Below are 21938 nucleotides of genomic sequence, written 5' to 3' on the forward strand. Positions count from 1 at the left end.
ATTATTTATCTATTTTATTTTATTTTTATGCTTTTATATTGAAACATAGATGTAAAGATGTAAGTAAAAATATAATAACATATTAAAGATTATTGAAATTAAAATATAAATGTCATATTTAAATGCAGGTATGCAAATAGAGTAATATCTAATTTGATTAAAATTTTATATTTATTCTTAATCATAAAACAATTCTGTACAAGCTATGTATGAAACTAAGCCAGCAATATAATAAAGTTATCAATCCATGTCATCTCTAATAATAGAGCTTGTATCTTTTTGTTTCGGCAGCAAGCAATATGTAAGTGTTATTAATTAAAAGACTAGCTAAGTTTTTTATCAGTCAGGTGCATTTAAAACACCATGATAAGGCATTATTGTGACTCTTCATTGATTACTTGCAAAAAGTTATTAACATAATTGAACAATTATTTAATAAGAAAAATTTATAGCAAAATTTAAGAAATTTTTGCAAGTAATCTTATAATTCTTATTATTTAGATAACCGGTATATATATATATATGTATGTGTGTATATATATATATATATATATATATATATATATATTGTGTGTGTGGGTGTTTTGTAATTATTTAACATTTGCACATAACACCTGATCTGTACTAATATAAACAAACTAGTAAGTATTGTAAATGGAATATCTTAATTTCAAATGAAAAACTTTGAATATTATAACATGCACTTAATGTTATGATAACAAAATATTTTACAATATATTACAATAATGAATGAAAATTTCTTAATACTACTATTACTTCTATTGCGCGTTTCTAAATAACTTCAAAAATTATATTACTCATAAAAATAAAACTGTATTTAAATTACAGATAAGATGTTATTGGTTTTAGTTTACCGATATGTACTGTAGAGGCAAATGTATGGCCCCATGAAATTACACATTCATTAGATACATTTGGACGCTTTAATTTGGAAAATGTGTTCTTATTTACAATTTACAATCCATCCCTACCAAGTAGTTAAAAAAAATATAACAAAATGTAGAAAAACACAAATAATTTTATGTACAATTTTCTATTGATGCCTCTTGTTGTTATTGGATACATTCATTCTATTTAATAATGACAGCAGAAATATGTAGTTCAAATAGAATGTAGTACCTACTACATCATATTTGAATTATTAAAATTATGTACATTTTTTAAAGTCATAAATTAACAAAGAATGAATATATTCAATATTTACCCTATAAAAGCAATTTTACAACTTATTTAACAACAAGTAGCATCATATTTATATGCTATTTCGTAAGTCAACTAATAGTAATATAATACACAATATGATACAACATGATACAATTTACTTTGCACTCCATAACTCAATAATTATTTCTATGTTTTCTTGAAAATTAAGAAAAATAGTATTTCTGTGGTTGACTTTGTTAAAAAGTATTAAAATATATCTGTCTATAAATGAGTTTCATATCCTCGGGATTAAATATTTTCTATTATTTGTTGGTATTTATGATAGTTTTCGATTCTATTCCAGGGATGTTATACGAAATGAAAAGATTATTATCTAAAATGAATTATTGCATTATTATACTTGACTATATAAAAAATAATCATTCAAAAGAAGTTTGTTTTTTTATCAATGATAAATTAATTTAAAAATATTCTTGTGACTCAGAATAGTCTATGTTTTTACCAAACTGGAATGCATTTACCACAATCGACACTTTAATATATTATTGTAATATATAGATTAAAAAATTGATCTATAAGAATTATTAGAATATGATTTTATAATATATGGAAAAATATTTGACTAAACTTCTGCACCCAGATCTCGTACGCCTTGTTCTGCTATTGGAACATATTTGTCATCGATTTTAACAAGCAATATAACTTTATCAACGTGTGATCGACGATTAGGATCGCGATGATTTGGAGACCAACGGTGAACAACACATCCTTCCATTCCTCTTTCTGGTACCCAATGTTGCCAACCCGACCGACCACCTTGCTGTCTCATTTTTTCATCTGGCCAAATTACATCTATTCGACGACCAAGATTAATTGCATCATATACTTGATTCGGGTCCATAATCTATCAAGTAAATAAAACAAATAAAATATTTAGTGCGAAAAATAAATAAATTAATTGTTAATTAATTAATTTCAAAAGTATACATCAAACAAATTGGGAAAAAGAGATTAATCAAACTAGAATTTTAAGATAATTGTTTTTTATACTTACACGAACTCTCTGAAACACTTCTTCTTTGTCAAGTTTATTAGAAAAACTTGTTTCACTTTTACTTTCAGTTTTGATGTCACTATTACTAAGAAGACCAGCCAAACTGGCAAGTGTTGAACTAGTGGGTTTCCCAACAGAAGCAAGTGAACCTCTGTTACCACCAAGAGAACTTGTGTTTGCTCGACCTAAAGAACCACGTCCTGTTGAACCACCAATTTGACATCCAGATTCCATTGATTGTGATCCCGATGTATTATGACCTGATTGTCCATATCCTGTTATATAGATAGATAAGTGATTACGAGAGTATTCATGGATATATATATATATATATATATATATATATATATATATATATATATATATAATATCATGTTTCTGCATACCAGAGTGGATATTGTATGTGGTCATAGAGTATACTCCATCATTTCCAAAACCTCCATCATCTTGCGATCCTGTTCCACCCGATGAACACCCTTGACCACATCTTCTTCTTACTCTGAAATGTAAATATTAGTCATATTTGTATTCATAATATAAAATTCTATATATATGTAATACAGTGGCTATACCTTCGCCATAATTTTAACACAGTTGATTTAATGGTACCAAAACTTAAAGGACCTCCAACTATGGAACATAACTGTTCATTAGTTTCTGCATAACTGGTAGTTAATGGCGAAACATAAATTGGATATCCAATAGGTTGATCACAAGAACTATTAATTATATTTCTCAATGCCTGCTTCGCATTTTGTATAGAACCGCGTTCAGGATTTCGATTTCTTAAATATACTAATTCTTGTTGCTGACCAGCCCAAAGACCTCGAACACATTCGCGATTCATTTTAATTACTCGAAAGCTTAAGTAACGTTTATTAAGCATTATTACTTTATATTCATCAATACCATCATCAAGTACATGCCTGAGAAACAATATATAATCAATTACTATTCATTTTTTTAAATTTAAATAGTTTATATATTTAAAATTTAAATAGTTTATATATATATTTTATATACCTAAGTGCCAAAAGACTAGGTGCTCCACTTAAAACAGCATTTCTCCATAAAGGATCAGCTTCGTGACTAATCACAAGATTTTTATCATGATTGTCAATGGCTTCATAAAGAGCAGAGCATTCTATGTATTGTTCTGAACTCATAAAATGATCTTGATGTAATTTTAAAGCCATTCTTACACCTTTAGCTACAACACTTCTTAGTAATTCAACATCATGAAGTACCCATTCGTCTCGTGGCGATGTTATTCGAAAATCTCCTATATCATAATAAAATATATGAAATAAATAGTGATATCAATATATAATGAGATAAAGATAAACGGTTAAATAGTTAAACCTTTAAACAGTGCATGTAGACCATATAAAAAGAATTCGACGCTTGACACAGTGTTGTGAGAAGCTGCTCCTAAAACGCGTCTTCCCAAAAGACTTAGTCCCAGGCAAAGTGATACCAAATTTGAATCACGTGTTCTTTCCATTGACTGAAAAAACATGTACAATGAAATATCAAAATATACCTAAAAATAATAATGTATCATATAAAGTGAATGGTAAAAAAAGTACCTTATCATGCTTAGTTGCACAATATTGTATCCAATCAAGGTAAACATTACAAAAACTACTTCTTGTAATACCACTTGCTCTAAAGTCGAAGTCTTCGTCAATATTCATATTGAAGACAGGGTCAAGATCCGCGAAATTTTTATCCAATGTTGTTTTAAGTGCATCAATGATATCTTGATTCTCCAACCAAGTTTTTAATTTTGGAGACTTAAGAGCATAGAAAACAATACTTTTGACATAATAAGTAATTAATACTTTACGAAATTCATAGACTTGCAGCATTGACACAGCTGAATTATCCGAAATCGAGTAACTTTCAAGTACATACTTGGCACTTGCAACTTCCCAAGCAAGCCATCTCTGACTAAAAGCTGCATTGACACTAAGTACATTTGAAAAATGTCCCATTTCACAACAACAACAATTATCATTATCTTCAATACCTTCAGATATTGCTTCGACCTAAAAAAGAGAAAAAAGAAAAAGAAAAAATTAGATATCAAATATATAAAACAATAGTTAATGCATAGTCACATAAATAATACCTCTCTTTGTTGACAGTATGTTCCTCTGAACTCAAGACCCCTTAATTGAAAAGTAACTAAACCGTTTCCTAACTGCACTATATGTACTAAACAATTTAGATAATCAGATGCTAAAAGAAAGCAATCTCCTTGCTCTACATTACCCCAACGACCAAGAGCAAGATCACCATAAAGACTATGCTGAAGAGACCGTGTCAATTGTTCATAAAATATAGAATTTAAATTATTATCATCTGCACCTAAATTACGATCTAAATGTGAAGACATTCGAGTATTTGAGTGATCAACTCTTCTTGTTTTATAGTCACGTTCCCAGAATTTAACTGGACGTACATACGATGATATAAAAATTGCACTTCCTAAAAGTGGATTTAATGGGGTACTTAACATAGCAGATATACCTGCTTGAAGAAAAAGCATTGCAGAATGTGGAACGGAGAATGGTTGAGCAAAGGCATGAAAAGCACTACCCCAAGTAATTTGCCATGGTGCGATATATGTCACAATAAATCTTATTTTCAATAACAATTCATAAATTTTTGCAAATGCTATACCTGTTACAAAATAATCTACTAAAAACGTTTCACTTAAATCACGAAAATCTATTTTAAAAAAAAGGACAGCGAAAACAAGGACTAAATAACGAGTTGATGGATCAGAATATGCCGAGCGTAAAGATTTTAAGCCGCATATAACGATGATCAAGGCTCCAATACTTTCTCCAAATTTCGATACTATTTTTGATGAACATTCAGTAAGTGCACCTAAGAATACAATAGGATAAAGAATGTTTCTTTCAAGAAAACATAAACAAACATAAGCTTTCTCAAACCACATAATTTTGACTGGCTCGCGTACTTCAAATTGTGCATGTTCGTGACTACGTAAGACAGGTCTTGCAAGACACAACCATGGTAATTGTTTTCTAAGCTGTGGTACTACATAATGCAAAAGAAATCCTAAGCAACTGACTATACCCCACAATACAGGATTTAATTCTGGTTGTAAAGCAGTGAATACTGTAGAACAGTGAATTCCAAAGGATAAAATTCCGATCACAGCACAGACAATTAGATCATTTTTCAGTCTGGCATTAACAGTTGCACGTAATTTTTCTGGAAGAGGATCAACTAATTCTGAATCAGACATCTGTTCTCCAACTTTTATTTTTACATCTTTTTTTCTACCAGAAGTTCTAATTTTAGCTTCTTTATAGGTTGTAGTTAAATTATCTCTATGAGTTGTATTTTCTATAATCTTTGCTTCTTTCTCTTCAATGTACATTTCTGGAGGCCAAAGATTTGACTTCACAATGTCCCAAATAACACTAGGATCTGAAGATGATCTACTTAGATGGTAAGATATAGCTACAAGTAATCCAGCAAAAATAGAAAATAAGATATGTTGTGAAGATTTAGGTTCAGTAAGAGCACCATATGCAAATCCATATAATATAATGACAGTGATTATACTACGAGCAAGACAGTATATAGAAGACACCAGACTGGTAGCAGCATTTCCACCAAATAAGTGAATATCTAAATGCTCACAGAGATACATTAGGAAAGTGTTTATCTGTGGAAACAAACCTAATGAGAATACAATCGGGAAGCAAAGAAGAAAAATTAGTAAAACATTCCTTATTTGTAATATGACGTCACAATCAACAACACGTAAACCATATACGCGAAATTCTGAACTTTTAAAATTCCTTAATGATTCATTAAAGATTAAAATAAATCCTGAACATAATATATAATATACTGGCCTAGAAAACACTATGATACGATTAAAACCATGTGTCGGGGATGCAGCATCTGGTTGAACTGATTTTAATAAAGAATATTGACAACCAGCAGTTACAAAACAAAACATAAAAGCAAAGATATCTCGATAAAACCCTTGCTGAAGCAAAATTAAACCTAAACCTGCAACAATCACAGCTAATAATGTAGAAACAATTGTTTCTAGAGTAGTTAAATTACGATCGAGTAGAGCTAACAATGACAGTCTATCAAATCGCACTTTGATATGTGGCAATCTTCCTATTTTCCACTTGTAATAATGCCTTGTTTGCTTAGGTTTTGTATCAGATCCATCTAAACCGTCTATAAAACGATTCCAAGATAAACTTGAGTTTATGTCAGCTTCTTGATGCGCAGGCAATGTTAATACGGGCACGCGATTATTGGAATCTGATGAGTAAGAATATAAATTAAAATTTCCTAATAAACTATGTAATCTGCGATTTCTTTCTGCCATTGAGTCTGAACGCGAAATAAGAGTATGACGAAGCTGATCACATTCTGGATTTCCCACTGGACATTGGCTTGAGCTTCCAGCATTTGAAGAAATTAAATTTGATGGCAATGAATTTTGTGTTTTGGTCTGATTGCTCGCTGGACTTGATAAGACGGGTGGTGTATCTATGATAACTGTCAAACCAGCAGAATTTAAAGATAAACTGCTATAACTATTGCTTAATGAATCTGTTAATTCCCAATTTGCATCATAATGTAAATTTTGATTAAGTTGTTGACGCAATAAAGTATTCAACAATTTTTCATTATTACTTGAAGGAATTTGTGTTGCTGTAGCAAGACCAGAACCTTTTTCATCAAAAGTATATGCCAACCATCCTCCATTATCATCTCGAAAATAATGCACAGCCCCTTCAGACGTGTCATTATGATTAGTCGCTAAATGACATTCTCCATTAGATATTAAACCAAACAGAGCAGTCAATGGTACAACATTATCATCTCTAGTAGGCCTTGGTCCTCTATGAGTTCTATTCGAACGTTTCAAGCGACTCTGCCTTGCTCGAGAATTTCTAGTTTCAGAGTTACGATTAGGTCTGAGATCAGATACAGTACTGGACTGAGCAGACAAATCTCTGCCAGAATTTAATAATGCAGCCAATAATGGGGGTGCAGGACTAGGTAATAGCGTGCTCAACTCGTTATTTGAACCAGTGGTTTGCTCAAATTTCGTTTCTCGTCTATCTTTTTCTTTACGAATTTCCATTGTTCGTTTTGGTTTTGGTCTGATTTGTTCAATGCAAGAAATGTTGTCATCTGCTGTTTCTTGTGCAGGTTTTGGACGGCTTTGTTTTGGAATGGCACCTTGATGACGTTTATTATCTATTTCCAATTGTGGAAGTAATTTTCGTTTTACTTCATTTTCTATGCTTAAAGTTGTTGTACTAGATGAACCCGAATCTGGTTCTTTTGCATGGAGATCTGTAAAAAAAAAACAAAAAAGTTTTTCCATTTTATTTAACATTCAGAAAATAGAAAAGTTTGATCGATCGATGATTTATACGACTATTCTATTTTGTTCTATATTTACGTAATTAGTTTTTAATATACTAATAAAAACATATAATTAATTTTTGCATATACTAAATTCAGAATACCACCAACTTACAATCAGTACTAGCTGTCTGTAGACTTTCTGATGTATCCGTATCATCAGATCGAGTAAAAGTCCAAAATACTGGCAGCACAAATTAAAAGAAGATAATAATGCAACACATAAAATTAAGAAGCACTACCCTTTGACAATCCTTTTTAAACGAAAGTGTCATTAATTATACTTACTCTTACTTGTCCATGGTTCAATTGGGCAATCACTACTTTCGAATAACCAGTCTATTCCAACAACACTGCCCGAGTTTAAAGGGTCTTCTATATTTTTCGTTTTATCATGTCGTTTATCTTTATGTCTCTCTCCATCAGAATATTCATGACTACTTTGACTTGCATTACTGTATCTTCTTTTAACACTAGATTTTGGTTCTTCAAGAAGTGCATCACGAGAGTTTGCAGAATCATTGTCAACTACAGTATCACCATTAAATCTGAAAACAATTTTTTAGTCTTATATTGTTATAACACAACAATTTCATTATTTAATAATTAAATAATTACCTTGAAAATCTATCATCAAATCTACCAGTACTAAGACTTCTGTCACGATTAGAAGTGGTAGTGTTGTCATTCGTTGTTTTTCTAGTCAATAATGGACTATATGAATCTCCAAGACTAAAGCCACCCGAACTTTCATTAGCAAATTGTTCATCACTTTGTTCTGCTATTGGATGTACTATTTCAGATCCATAACTGAGATATGGTAATAATTGTAATTGATTCCTTGTTAAGGTATTCTGAGGTAAAACCTTTATAAAAGGAATAATAGATTACTGATATCAAGAAATATTTATAAAGAATAACTGTATTTAAATTTTCCATTAAACATACCTTTTTAGTATTAATTGTTTCAAGACTTTGTGGATGTAAAGGTAGATTATTATCATCTGTAATATTTACATTTTTGTTAGTTGCACCAATAGTTTCAAGACTTTGTGGATGAATAAGTTGCTGATGTGGCTTTTTCGTAATCACCTAATAATTGAAGTACAATGATATTAAAAAATGAAAAAACAAAATAAAAAAAAATATATATATAACATACAAAATATAAAGAATATAAATTGTCTTATGTATACATTTATATAGAATAATAAACATGCATAAAAATTATAAAAAAAAGAACAAAAAAAAAAAAAAGGAAAAATTATTACCTCTAATGATTGAGGATGTGATGAGATTTTATTCTTGTCTGCATCTTCTTTCTTTGATATAATTTCAAGACTTTGTGGATGATCATTCATTAAATGAGTTTCCATTGGAATTGAGTTTGAATTAAGTCTTCGAACACTTTGATTCGATTTCCAATAAGCATAATCATCACCATGATGTTCTAATTCTAAGGAACTAGTTTGTTTTATTTGGCTCTCAGACCCAGTTTTTCCAAGGCTACCCTGTTTTGAGTGTCGATTTCTAGAATCTTCAGATGCATGTCTACACAATTTACGTGGACCTGGTCGATCTTCTTCCGCTATCACCACACATTTTTGTCGCTTCAATCGCCATTCTAGATATAATTAATATATATAATTTTGCAAATCACAATATTATTTTATTAATCATCATAAATGTTAATTTATTCTATCTCAATCTTAATTTATTGTATTGTCTGCTCAGATTATATTTCATTATTTATAAAGCTCTGAAAGTCACTGTAAATGATTATATTATTAGTAAATTACCATTTATTATATTCCTAAAACGCGGTTCATGGTATTGAGCAGAAACTAATTCTGCTTCATGTACATTAATACTTGTTACCATGGGTTTGCTTAATTGTTGTGCTTCTTCTGAACTTTCTGAACTATTTTTTCTATGTATTTCAACTTTTAAATCTATGGTAGAACTAGGTTTTTCTCTATTATATTCTGATGTTATACTATCGGCATCTGCATTTTGTATATTGGACTCTATAAAAGAGTTACGGGATGAACATTCCACAGGTGGAGTATCAGTTTTACCTATAAGTATGATCAATAATAGTTTCCAATAAATTTAATTGCAAATCTACAAAAATTTTGATATAACAGAAACTTATAAGAAAAGATACATTAATTATAGATTTAATCTATTTTATATTTTTTTATTATATAGAAATAAAGATAAAAAAAGATAATAAATAAACATGAAATATGAAGCTCTTAGAATAAAATATAAAAAGTACATATTCATTATTTCCATTGTATAAAAAAAATTCATTTGTTTAACTCGCATAGTTATATAATATCAAAATTAAAATCTTTTATATAAATACCATTTAAAACTTGAAGTTCTATACCATGATCCACTTGATCTTGTAATTGTTCTCTATGTTTATTACGTGCCACACGTCTTTTCTCGCTTTCAGATTTCTGTTGACTGATAGATTGACCTGGTTCTTCCAAACATTCAGTTGTATCATAGACACAGTGCAACGCATGATTTATACACTTTATTGTGCCAAATAATACAACAATGGATGAACAATAAGCTAACCAAACATATAATGTTGGTGGAAAATACTAAAATACAAAATTGTTAATGAAAGGTTTATAAAAAAAATCTTCATTCTTTCAAATATTTAATATGTAAATATAAGCATATAAAATAATAGCGTATTACAGTTTCAACATGGTATAAAAAAAAAAAATCTAAATATTATTCTTAGATTATTGATTGTAAAATGAACAACATACACAATGATTACTTACGAGATATATCGTAAATGGAAGACAAAGCAAAAACAGCCAGACATAAAGATGAAAGGTATTTGAGAAAACATCGAGATGTGGATCGTAAAACCAGCCTCCTGTCAGGCTCGCCCAGACGCCTTGTCTTAAAATTTCCAGCGTTTGCGAACCCATACCAATAGTAAAAGCACTTCCTCACCATTTTCCCATCACTTGGCGATCAACGGTTTTATACTTGTCTTATCCTCTCTATAAGAAAAAACGCGTGGCAAGCGAAAAGGTGACAACGAATCTCATCTTGGTCTTTCTCTTATTAATCAATGGATTTGGCGCACACGATTCAGTGGCTCCGCAGCCATCTTCATTTCTCAGATGATCGCGATCATAAACCACATGGTTCGAAGTACAAGAGTGGATGTAACCCTCCTTAACGATCGTACGATCGTTTGTCATAAACTTTTTTTTTACGTTAAAAATGAAATATGAGAAGAAGACGTCAAGCGAAGGGATGAAAGCACGTGTGAAATCATTTTGAAAAATTTATCGATAACGCGTCGTTTTCGTGTGACCGCCGTTCGATTTGTCATCGTTGCATTGAGAACAGGCTCTGTTCTGTATCGGTGGTACACTATCGAAGAATCGCAGTTGCATTAAAGTTGGAAAGCCTTTCGGATATCCACCCGTGAATCGCGGTCGAACGTATCACGACGTCAACGGTGGGGCCGTCAAACGAAACATGGCGTCCGTTAGGTTATCGCTATGAGTGCTCATCAATTTTCTCTTATTAAATGTGGAATTATCGTTTATCCTGCGGACTGACGCGGAGCGTCGCGTCCTCGTGGAGACGAGCACGATGCTTTGAAAGACACATCGGAGACTTACTCGTCGACTAACGAGAAGACTTAAGCGAAGAGGAATCGTTCTCGTCAACAGTGGCTTGTGGGTATACACACCCTGACGCGACACTTCGAAGAAACGATTTTAAGGCATCTTCTCATCCTTCTATCCTCTTCGAAATATCGTCCGCTGGTTACGCCGAGACAAAGAAGAAAATTGACATCACTTTTGATAGCCCTTATGCGCCGTTGCTGGATTCCTCAGCCAGAATGCCGGTGCCTGCTAAACTGTTTTTATTCACGGGGTGGTAGCGGTACCGATTACGTTCTTTCACCCCGCTTATTGTCGCGAAACGTGTACGTTCTTTCGAATTCTCCCTCTAATATTTCTTTACTATGACGTTTAACAACTGTCACAACTATGCATTACGGTTACACGCGCATTACTAAAAGTTCCCTGATACATAAATAAAGCTATTTCAAAGTCTGATAATTTTTCTAAGACTATGCAAAATGAATGAATGAGAACTCATTAATAACTTTGCTACTTCCTTTTCGTTTCAATGGAAAAATCTTGAGATACTTCTTTTTTCTTTTGTGTGATGTGTAATCAAAGGGACGAAATATCGTCTAGAGGTGCAAAAAAAAGAGACTGTGATTTGCACGGACAAAAAGACTACAGAAAGTGTTGATCCATATGCCGCCGGCCGGGCTATCGGCAAGGGGCTTGTCTACCTTGATGGACCACGGACAACCAGATGCTCGTCATCGGAGCGAGCGGTTTCTACTTTATCCAGAGAATGGCTCCACATATTCTCATTCTTCTAGTACAGTCACCTTGTCTCCACGATATCAATCTGGAAACAGAGGGAACAATCATTCCACCAGGTTAATTATCATTTTGTATTGATTCAATGATATATCTATGATAAGCTATTAAATATAAAAGCAATTTGATTTTCTTTTTTAGTTACGGATATTTGTATGGACGTACGTCCAGCAACAATATGTCTGACAGCAGTGTTTCTGATACACACAGTGGTGGTACTGCAAGAACTGTCTCTCAACAAACTAGTCCATCCCATGGAACACATTCATCATCTCGATCACGACAAGATAATAGCTCAACTATTTTCACTGCACTATTTGATTATGTTGCTCAAGGTGAAGATGAGTTATCTTTACAAAGAGGTGAAACTGTTGAGGTATGCAATATATTTAACTGTCATAATAATATTTATGATATTCAATGTAAATGCATTGTTTTACTTCTTGTATTAGGTTTTGTCTAAGGACTCTAAAATCTCAGGTGATGAGGGATGGTGGACAGGAAAAATTCATGGGAAAGTTGGTATTTTCCCAGCAAATTTTGTTGCCGAGGTAGAGAGCATTGATAGGGTATCATCAGTGATCGATAAAGTTCAACCGGTTGAAATAGATTTTGAAGAATTGCAATTAGAAGAAGTTATAGGTGTCGGTGGTTTTGGTAAAGTGTATAGGTACGAGACATTAATTATTATATCAAAGAATATTAATTACAAATGTATATAAATTCTTATTTCTCTCTTATTATATTACAGAGGGTTTTGGCAAAAGCATGAAGTAGCTGTCAAAGCAGCTCGTCAGGATCCAGATGAGGAGCCTAGTGTAATATTAGAAAATGTCAGACAAGAAGCGAAATTATTTTGGTTATTAAAACATGAAAATATTGTGCAATTAGAAGGTGTTTGCTTGAAAATGCCAAACATGTGTCTTGTCATGGAATACGCTCGCGGAGGTAGTTTAAATAGAGTTCTTAGTGGTAGAAAAATCAGACCAGACGTTCTTGTAGATTGGGCAATTCAAATTGCTCGTGGTATGGATTATCTTCATAATAAGGCACCTGTCAGTCTTATTCATAGAGACCTAAAGAGTTCTAATGGTAGGATATACTACATACATATCTTTTTATATTGATTATTGATAAATTCAATTATTAAAAGTAAATTAATTTTAACTTTTAATATATTCTTATTATATAGTGTTACTAAGTGAACCTATAGAAAATGATGATCTTCAATATAAAACACTAAAAATAACAGATTTTGGATTGGCAAGAGAAGTTTATAAAACCACACGTATGTCAGCTGCAGGAACATATGCCTGGATGGCACCTGAAGTTATTAAAAAAAGTACTTTTAGTAAAGCTAGTGATGTTTGGAGGTCAGTTTTAAATTTATTTATTTTCGATCTGATCTTGATTTAGTTTCAATCTTAAAAAATTAGTATTCATTTCTATTCACAGTTATGGTGTACTTTTATGGGAATTGTTAACTGGTGAAACACCCTATAAAGGTATAGATGCATTAGCTGTAGCATATGGTGTTGCAGTCAATAAACTGACACTTCCAATCCCATCAACATGTCCTCAACCATGGAGGTGTCTCATGGAAGGTATAAATAAAAAAATAAAATATATTTTATCGAGATCTTGTACTCAACATTATGAATATTAACATTGATAATTGTAATACAGCTTGCTGGTCATCAGACAGTCATTGCAGACCTGGCTTTGCAGAAATTTTATTGGCATTAGACGAAGTACGTAGTGCATTTGCAGCAACACCACATGAATCATTTCATACGATGCAAGAAGATTGGAGGCTTGAAATTGAGCAAGTTCTTCATGGATTGCGCATGAAAGAGAAGGTAATAAAAATATTACATTCGTAGATAATATTCCGATAGTAACGTAGTATAAATAAAATACTAAATAAAAACCAAATAATTACTTTTATTTTACTATCGGAATCCAATTAAAATTTATATTTATAATAATAAAAATAATATTTAATTATTATTTTAAATGCTATACAAAGGCATGCCGTTCTCTCGAAGAGGTAAGATACGAGTTCTTAACAACGATGTGTATAATAATACGAGTTTTAAATTATTTCTAATAGCAGATACGTTGAAGCGCAACGATGTATAATTTTTTTATAAAGTTATTTTATTTTTTATTTCTTAGGAATTGCGCTGTAGAGAAGAGGAATTGACAAAAGCACAAGTGCAACAACGACAACACGAAGAAAACTTGCGGCAACGAGAACAAGAGTTAGCGGCTCGTGAAATAGATTTATTAGAACGTGAACTGACAGTGATGATAATTCAACAACAAAATACACCCACGCCGAATAAAAGGCGTGGTAAATTTAAAAAGTCTAGATTAAAATTGAATAAAAAAGAACCAGGAAGTAATATTAGTGCTCCTTCAGGTAATTTTTTTACTTATTAATCATATTGTTTAGTTTCCATAGTTATAAAAGATATGATATATTTGGTGCTTAGATTTTCGTCACACGATAACTGTTCAGCATACGGCCTTAGACAGAGGAAAAGGTAGAAATCCATCAAAACCAAACAGTCCACCAGGTTCACCTAGTATTCCAAGACTTCGTGCAATCGCATGTGAGTTAACATTTTCTTTAACTTTTTCAAGTTACGGTATTATTCATGTTATTTTGTTTTCAAATTATACAGATGTGTTTTCATTATATATGATCATAATTTCTTAAACATATTAGATGTTTCCAATGTTTGCGCTTTGTAGATATATTTATACTTATTTTATATTTTCTTGTCAAGCATGGTGTGAGCAAAAAAAGTATTTATGTAAATTATTATTAGTAGTTCCTCTATTTTTCTTCTATTTACAAGAAACATTAGTTTCTGTCGTTTTAAATGAACACATAATTACGAAATAATTACATTCACGGTTTTTTAAAATTATGAATAATGTGCAAGAATAAAAATGATAAATGTAATAAAAGAAAAGGATAGGAAAATGTGTAGCTAGTATTAGTAGAGTAGCGTTTTGTTTTTTGTCTTCCGTCTATAGTACCAGCAGATGGAGTTAAGGGTAAGACTTGGGGACCATCGACTCTTCATCAACGAGAGCGTGGAGCTATAATCACACAGCCACCAAATCCTGCATCGCCCGGTGGCAAACGGTGGTCTCGTTCTGCGCCAGATCTTGAAAAGACTCCACTGCGTACAGCTTTGCTGGCAAGCGCACATCGTTCCCCGCTTCTGCAAGAAATAGGTAACCCCTCCTCCAGAAAATTGTACTCCTCAGCAAATAATTTAATAGCAAACAATCAGCCAGGATGCAGTTATAGTGATATTTCCAAAAATTCCGATAATGTTATGCAGAGCACAGGTACGGCACATTATAATGTAGGGGAGGATTTTTGTATGTTGGATAATGATATATATGAAACAATGGTTATACAGCACAAATCACAAAACAATTTAAAGACTCACTTTTCAGAAGAGCACTCAATAATTTTAGATAATTATACGAAGATCATGCCCACGGGTGGAAGTGTTTTAAAAACGATGTCATCTAAGTCCCCAAAATATGCAATGGGTGAAGGAGAGCATTCTTATTCTACAAATTTTGTTCATAGCGTAGCATCTACTTTAGTAGGTACTGCAAAACGAGTAAAGAATAAAAAACGTGACAGAAGCAAATCGAAAGAATCGAAGCGTAGGGATAGTTCAGAATCACGATTAGCATCGTTAGCCGACTTCTTTCGTTCCCCTTCTGGTTCGAGAAAAAGTTCATTAAATTCTCCACGTAGCATGGAAAGAAAAAATTCGGTTACTATCAAGATTAACGATGCAGATGGTTTAGAATCAAGTCCGGAAAATTCTATAGGTAAAAAATCACATCATAAATCACGCGTCTCCAGAAGTCCTTTAAGAGTGTTTAACAAAGTAAAAGCATGGGGTAGTCGTGATGCACTCGATGACAAATCAACTGCTATTAAAGTTGAATATAGTGTTTTGGAAAATATTATATCCTTTCCGCAATTTAGTCGCCGTGATTCTGATCAAAATAATGTACCTAAGTTTTTAGCTGCAAATTCTCGCGAAGGTATAGATTTTGAGAGTTTAGAATCAGAACTTTGTAATTTTGATTCGGAACATTCAAACGATAGTTCTAGGTCGAAAAATTCGTTAAGGTATTTTCAAGAGACCAAATCCAATAGGCCTCCAATGTCACTTGATAATGTAGTAAATACATTAGAAACATCGTCGAATCAATCTGATCAATCTTTTGATCATAGCTTTGATCCGAATTCCTTACTCAATCAAAAGTCCAAAAGTAATGAATGTTTATATAGTCCTGTGAAAGATGATATTAACAATGTCACTTTTGCTTCACCTAGTTGTTCTTGTCTTCAAACTTGTGAACATTCACATCCTGATAGTAGTTCAAAAAACATTTTATCAGGCGTTTTCAGAAAGTTCTGAAGAACTTAATTCCTATTGATCCTATACCCTCTAAGAGTGTTGCAATGGAAAAATTTTTTCGAACAAATTATAAGTAATTAAAGATTTATATAAAAGATTTTTATTAAATATACATATATATATATTTTTTTTTTTTTTTTTTTTTTTTTTTATATATAACTGATTGTATGAACAGCAATCAATTATCTTGAATTTAACTTTTAATACTAGAATTTAAAACTCAAAAATCGATTTATGAGCTAATTTCTTCAGTTGCTATATATCTTGAATTATTTTTTATTATAACAAGCATATCTTCTGTTTATCACAGGCCTTTCTGAGGAAAGCATTTATCCCACTCGTAAGTTTTCTCATAATATTGCAAGAATTATATAGATTTTCATATGAAAGGTTTTTTTTTTTTTTCCTTTTTTTTTTTCCTTTTTTCTATTTTCTTTCCACAAAGTTTTATGTAATGTAGTGAAACAACGATCTCAAGTAGAGAATGTGTTTTTACTTTCATAACAAAATACTTTTATCTTGCTAAGTTGTATTACGTAGATTGTGCTTAAACTTGATCATATAAACGTAATGCATGAATACACCAATCAATGATTCTTGTCATTGTCTACTGCTCATTCAACAACAATGCTCCTAGATATCCATCTCGTAATTTATGTAAGCTATTTTCAGATATTTAATAAAAAGTTGTGCTATTTTATTTGATAACGGAGCTCTGCCTTTTTAAGAATAAAACCATTAAAATAAATTACTTAGTACAATATGTACTATTACAAGTTTTGAAAAAAAGTGATCTTTATAAACTTTGGTGAGGGACCAGACATAAATTTAAGTATTTTATGAAGAATATTACAAGTTGGTGTCAATATAGGCTGATTTATTTAAAAGAAAGTCAAATATTTCATTGTGCTAGGATTATTTTTACACGTGACTGTCAAGGATTGCAGTCTTGTGTTTGGTACCCTGGAATAATCTATAAATTATTTATTGCCTTAATGTAAGCTGATGGGAAAAAAGAAGCTCAAAGAAAAAAAATGCAGCCTTTCTGGTGTTGGTTCTTTTCTTATATTATTTGGAGTATATAACATTCTAACAAGCAGAGCTAACAATCTACTACTATGTGAAAAGAACTATGCGCTTCTGCCATTACAGCAGTTTTACTCTAATAGTATTCCTGTGTTAGAGCGTTATTAAGTTGTGTCTGTATAGTCATAACAATGAAGCTTAAGTCAGAATTAGAGGATTTACATACGAAATACTGTTCGTAATTAAAGTAGTTATGCTATTTTTATTGCCTTATGTGCATTTAAATTGATTGCACATTGTTTACTTGTTAGTATAACTTTCAGCGATTTGTTTTAGTATTACTTACAGTAAACTCCGAATATCTCTAAAAAAAAACGAATTTGCACACATCACATATTATATATGGACCACAAGCACACACTTGTATTTAGACATAGAAATTTTTTCAATAAAACCTTTTCAGTTGGACACATTGAATTTTGTTTTTTCGTTTTTCTCTCGGGTTTTTACGCTCGGTCCTGTGATTTCATTTTGGTTTTTTTTTTTTACTTCTCTTTTCTTGTTTCTTTTTTAAATAGGATCAGAAAATTAAGTGATTTGTTAATATGTCTATTGTATGTAACAATGTTGTAGTCATATATGTCTCTAATATATTTAAATACTTGCTTACATTACATTTTAATACATTTACATATAAAATCTTTATTATCGATAAAGTATAAACATATGGTATACATTACTGAAACTAAGAAAAACATTACCTACTTTTTTTATTATTTTCAATCTTAAATATTATGGGTACATAGTAATAACCGAGCGTAAAAAAGTTCCCTGCATGCTTCCAGTAGAATCCTAATTAACTCCAATTGGGTTTGGTCCTTTTCTATCCTTCCGAACGTGGACTGACTCTGCGAAGCAAGTATTCCACTTCATTCTATTATATTCTGTATTCTATAATTTACAGAATAATATAAAAAGCACAGAAAGGACTGTTATTTCTAACAAATCAATTGAAATTGAAATTTTTAGAATACATCTAAATTACAATTAAAGATATGCTTGTAACTAAAAATTACAAATACAAATGATATTAGGTTTATGCACTTGTACACATCCGCTTACATAGACCTATCTCTATATTGCACTTGCATTTATTAAAATATCTGCATTTCGTAAAATATATGCATCATTGTGCATGTTGAACATGTTTTTTTTTTTTTTCTTTATTTGATGTATAAGCTAAAATTTATATATCAAAACAAAGTATATATAAATGCTAAAGTAAGAATAGGTACATATTTAAATTAAATTATTAATAATACCTTTTCAATTTTTTAATATTTCATTTAATGTGTAAAATTAAGATACAACTTTTGCATACATTATATGAGATACATTGAAGCTTTTGCCTATACAGTGTATATCTCAGATGAATGGATTGTATCACACTTTATATCAATGTATTCATCAACAACAATTAAACAATAATTCAAAGATATCTTACACTTACATCTTAAATATTGTTTGCTTTGCAATAAGTTTTCTTTATTAGTCTAATTTTTTCAACAAGTAGGATCTCCAATTAAATATTTTAATCAATTATAATATTTTAGATATTTTTAACTTAAGTAACATTATTAATATCTTTGTAATTATCTAACCAAATCCAATATATTTTAATAAAATATCATCTTATAAGTTTCTAACAAAAATATATCTATAGATAACATTTTTCAAGTGCAATAGCATGCATGCTATAATTTATGCTTATATATGTTTTTCTTATACATATTTCTTTTTTATTAATTAATAAAAGTCTTTGAAGGTAAAAATTACTACTGGAGTAATCAAATTTTATATTAGATACTTCATAAAGGTAAGGCACACAGATGCATTTGAAAAGTGCTTGTTCAATAACCATTGTAATGAAATAATTATGAATAATCAATTTCATTTGATATATACAAACTCATTTTAACTTAAGTAGCAAAAATATTACATAATATAACAATGATATCAATAAATATTAAAGTGGACAATATATTTATTATTATGGAAATATGATTGTTTTTTTATAGATTATACAGCATTACCATCTGATCTCTCAACCGACTGGGTAACACCGGATTATCCTTTAACACCTGGATTGACTGGTCCTTACATCATGCCAATGCCTGTTCCTATGCCTACTCTTTACAATGGTGAAATGAAAAAACCAAAGTTAAGCATAATTGAGCTGGTATTATACAATATCGCAGCCATGTTGGCTGGTGTGGCAACAGGGTATGATGTACGAATGTCAAACATATCTCCAATTCATCCGAGACTACATCCACGATTAAATGAATGCGAAGATGATCTACCAAGATGGTGGTTTCATGCAGAAACTGGATCAAATCGTAATTCTGGTTATCTTGGTCCTGACTATGAATTTAGTTCAAGCAGTGGTTACCCTCATAATACTTATCATGGACCAGCTCGTCATTATAGGTACACCTCTATGGTCTGAGTGTAAACTTCAAAACTTTAATAATGTATATCAATATAATGAATTTTTTAATAGGAAATTTACTTTTATTAAATAATACTTTTTGTTACAGGCCATTTTTGAGTAATATGGGTGGTATAGCCCCAGGTCTTCCACCTAGTGTCATACCAGATAAACCTTTACGGTTTACAGATTCTCCACAACATTATGTCAGTAGTTCAGGTTCTAATGCTCCAACACCAAGCCCACGTAGAAAAAGTAGTAGTACAAGTAATGAAGATACATACCCACCTGATACGGGTAGAGTTGAACGTATAGAAAGGGGACCTACGATCTACATGGGAAATGTTGCACCATTTCCTGACTATGGACCACCAGTGTATGCAGTTGTTCCATCGGTAAGACGCAACCCGCCAGATACATCTTATTTTGTACACCCGGATTATCAGTAAGTATTCAGTATTATTTCAAGATATATTCTTCTGAAAAAAGCAAGGGAATAAAACATTTATTTTTCTTTCCTTTTTTTTTTTTTTTTTTATATATATATATAGTGACCGAATGTTAGACTGTCCTGAATTTCCACATGCATATGACAATCCGAGTAGTATAAACAGTACTGCTCGACCTGCATCCAGACTTCCTTCGTACACGCATCATCGTACCTCGTCGAACGTTTCCAATGCAAGTACATCAAGTCAGAGTAACATTAATCCAACATTTCGTTTAGAGGATGAAGAAAATTACTCTTTATATCCACCAGGTTCCTATTATCAACGATCATCCAACATTATCTCAAATATAGCATTATATAATTCTGGTATCCTTAATCATGAATATGGTTCGACATTTCTATCACGTCAAAATTCTCACGAATCAAATTCGAATTCTGGAGAACGTCCAAGTAATCTTGAGGTAGTGACTCGATTACGTTCAAGTTTGAAACGATCTAATTATTCTTATAATTCCCCAAATAAAGGTACAAGTAAAAATAATTCTGGGTCTTGTACGCCCACGAATCCTACACCACCAGATTCATTAACATCGGAAGATTCAAGTTATGTTTCAGCAAAAGATAGTCAAATTTCTATAAGTAGAGTTCGATTTTCTCCTGTAACATTTGATCGAGATGGAGTTTCACGCGATCATAGAGAAACCTTATTAGATATTCCTGTACATGGACAAACGCAAGATGCAACGGTACCTTTACAAGCTAACCGACGTCCGAATAGAAATAGAAAACCAAGTATCTCTGAATTGGAAAGAGAATTTTTATCATAGCACTGGCTTATTTAAAATAATGGGAAGATAGCAAGACTTAATAGCCTCTATAATCTATTAATTTTGAGAATATCATACAATGTGTTTTGAGTAACCGAAAGATTAATGGAATGCGGCGAAATACTATAATGGGAATGTTATAAGTGCGATATATTACGATCTACGTCATTAAAACACTGCCTCCTGTAAAATGTTTTCATATAATAATAATTGCAAAAAATCTTATACACTAAGAATTACATATTTTACATTCCAGTTAACTTGTTAGTTGAGATAATCGAGAAGATTCTAATAAGATATTAGTCTATTTATAATGAATAAAGGATCATTGTGTCTCTTACACTACAATTTACATTACAAAATAATTCATGAAAATAATAGAGATATATATATATATATTCAAATGACCATCATACAATTACATTTATATAGTATGATTTAAAACAACAGTTTCATATATTATTTGTAATATCTTTATATATACATTCCATGCATATATATGTATATGTCTTATCAATACTGATAAAAAAAAAATG

The 21938-nt window shown here is 31.2% G+C and overlaps 2 protein-coding genes across 5 annotated transcripts; one reads left to right on the forward strand and one right to left on the reverse strand.

Annotated features, from left to right (window-relative positions):
* Positions 1 to 127: 127 nt before the first annotated feature.
* Positions 128 to 10647, reverse strand: LOC122631251 (pecanex-like protein 1). Of its 2 annotated transcripts, XM_043816691.1 has the most exons (16): positions 10495 to 10647; positions 10059 to 10305; positions 9487 to 9765; positions 8959 to 9311; positions 8636 to 8779; positions 8306 to 8553; positions 7976 to 8235; positions 7803 to 7871; positions 4374 to 7615; positions 3829 to 4290; positions 3602 to 3746; positions 3263 to 3521; positions 2812 to 3165; positions 2626 to 2738; positions 2240 to 2514; positions 128 to 2089 (listed from the first exon to the last, which is right to left on the reverse strand). In XM_043816691.1, the coding sequence occupies exons 1-16, from the start codon at positions 10645 to 10647 to the stop codon at positions 1808 to 1810; spliced, it is 6885 nt and encodes a 2294-aa protein (XP_043672626.1). In that variant the 3' UTR covers positions 128 to 1807. The 2 variants fall into 2 exon arrangements, with proteins under 2 accessions (XP_043672626.1, XP_043672627.1); XM_043816692.1 differs by lacking the exon at positions 7803 to 7871.
* A 966-nt stretch (positions 10648 to 11613) lies between these two features.
* On the forward strand, positions 11614 to 21834 carry LOC122631252 (mitogen-activated protein kinase kinase kinase 11-like). Of its 3 annotated transcripts, XM_043816694.1 has the most exons (15): positions 11614 to 12197; positions 12280 to 12514; positions 12591 to 12808; positions 12890 to 13230; positions 13331 to 13511; positions 13594 to 13742; positions 13825 to 13997; positions 14168 to 14188; positions 14317 to 14563; positions 14637 to 14756; positions 15187 to 15390; positions 16918 to 16947; positions 19712 to 20123; positions 20234 to 20569; positions 20676 to 21834. In XM_043816694.1, exons 1-15 carry the CDS (start codon positions 12007 to 12009, stop codon positions 21400 to 21402), a joined length of 3585 nt encoding a protein of 1194 aa, XP_043672629.1. In that variant the 5' UTR covers positions 11614 to 12006; the 3' UTR covers positions 21403 to 21834. The 3 variants fall into 3 exon arrangements, with proteins under 3 accessions (XP_043672629.1, XP_043672631.1, XP_043672630.1); XM_043816696.1 differs by lacking the exon at positions 16918 to 16947; XM_043816695.1 differs by lacking the exon at positions 14168 to 14188 and having other exon boundaries at positions 20676 to 21833.
* The last annotated feature ends 104 nt before the right edge of the window (positions 21835 to 21938 follow it).

Source organism: Vespula pensylvanica, chromosome 8 (genome assembly GCF_014466175.1).
Source record: "Vespula pensylvanica isolate Volc-1 chromosome 8, ASM1446617v1, whole genome shotgun sequence".
Taxonomy (NCBI): Eukaryota; Metazoa; Arthropoda; class Insecta; order Hymenoptera; family Vespidae; genus Vespula; species Vespula pensylvanica.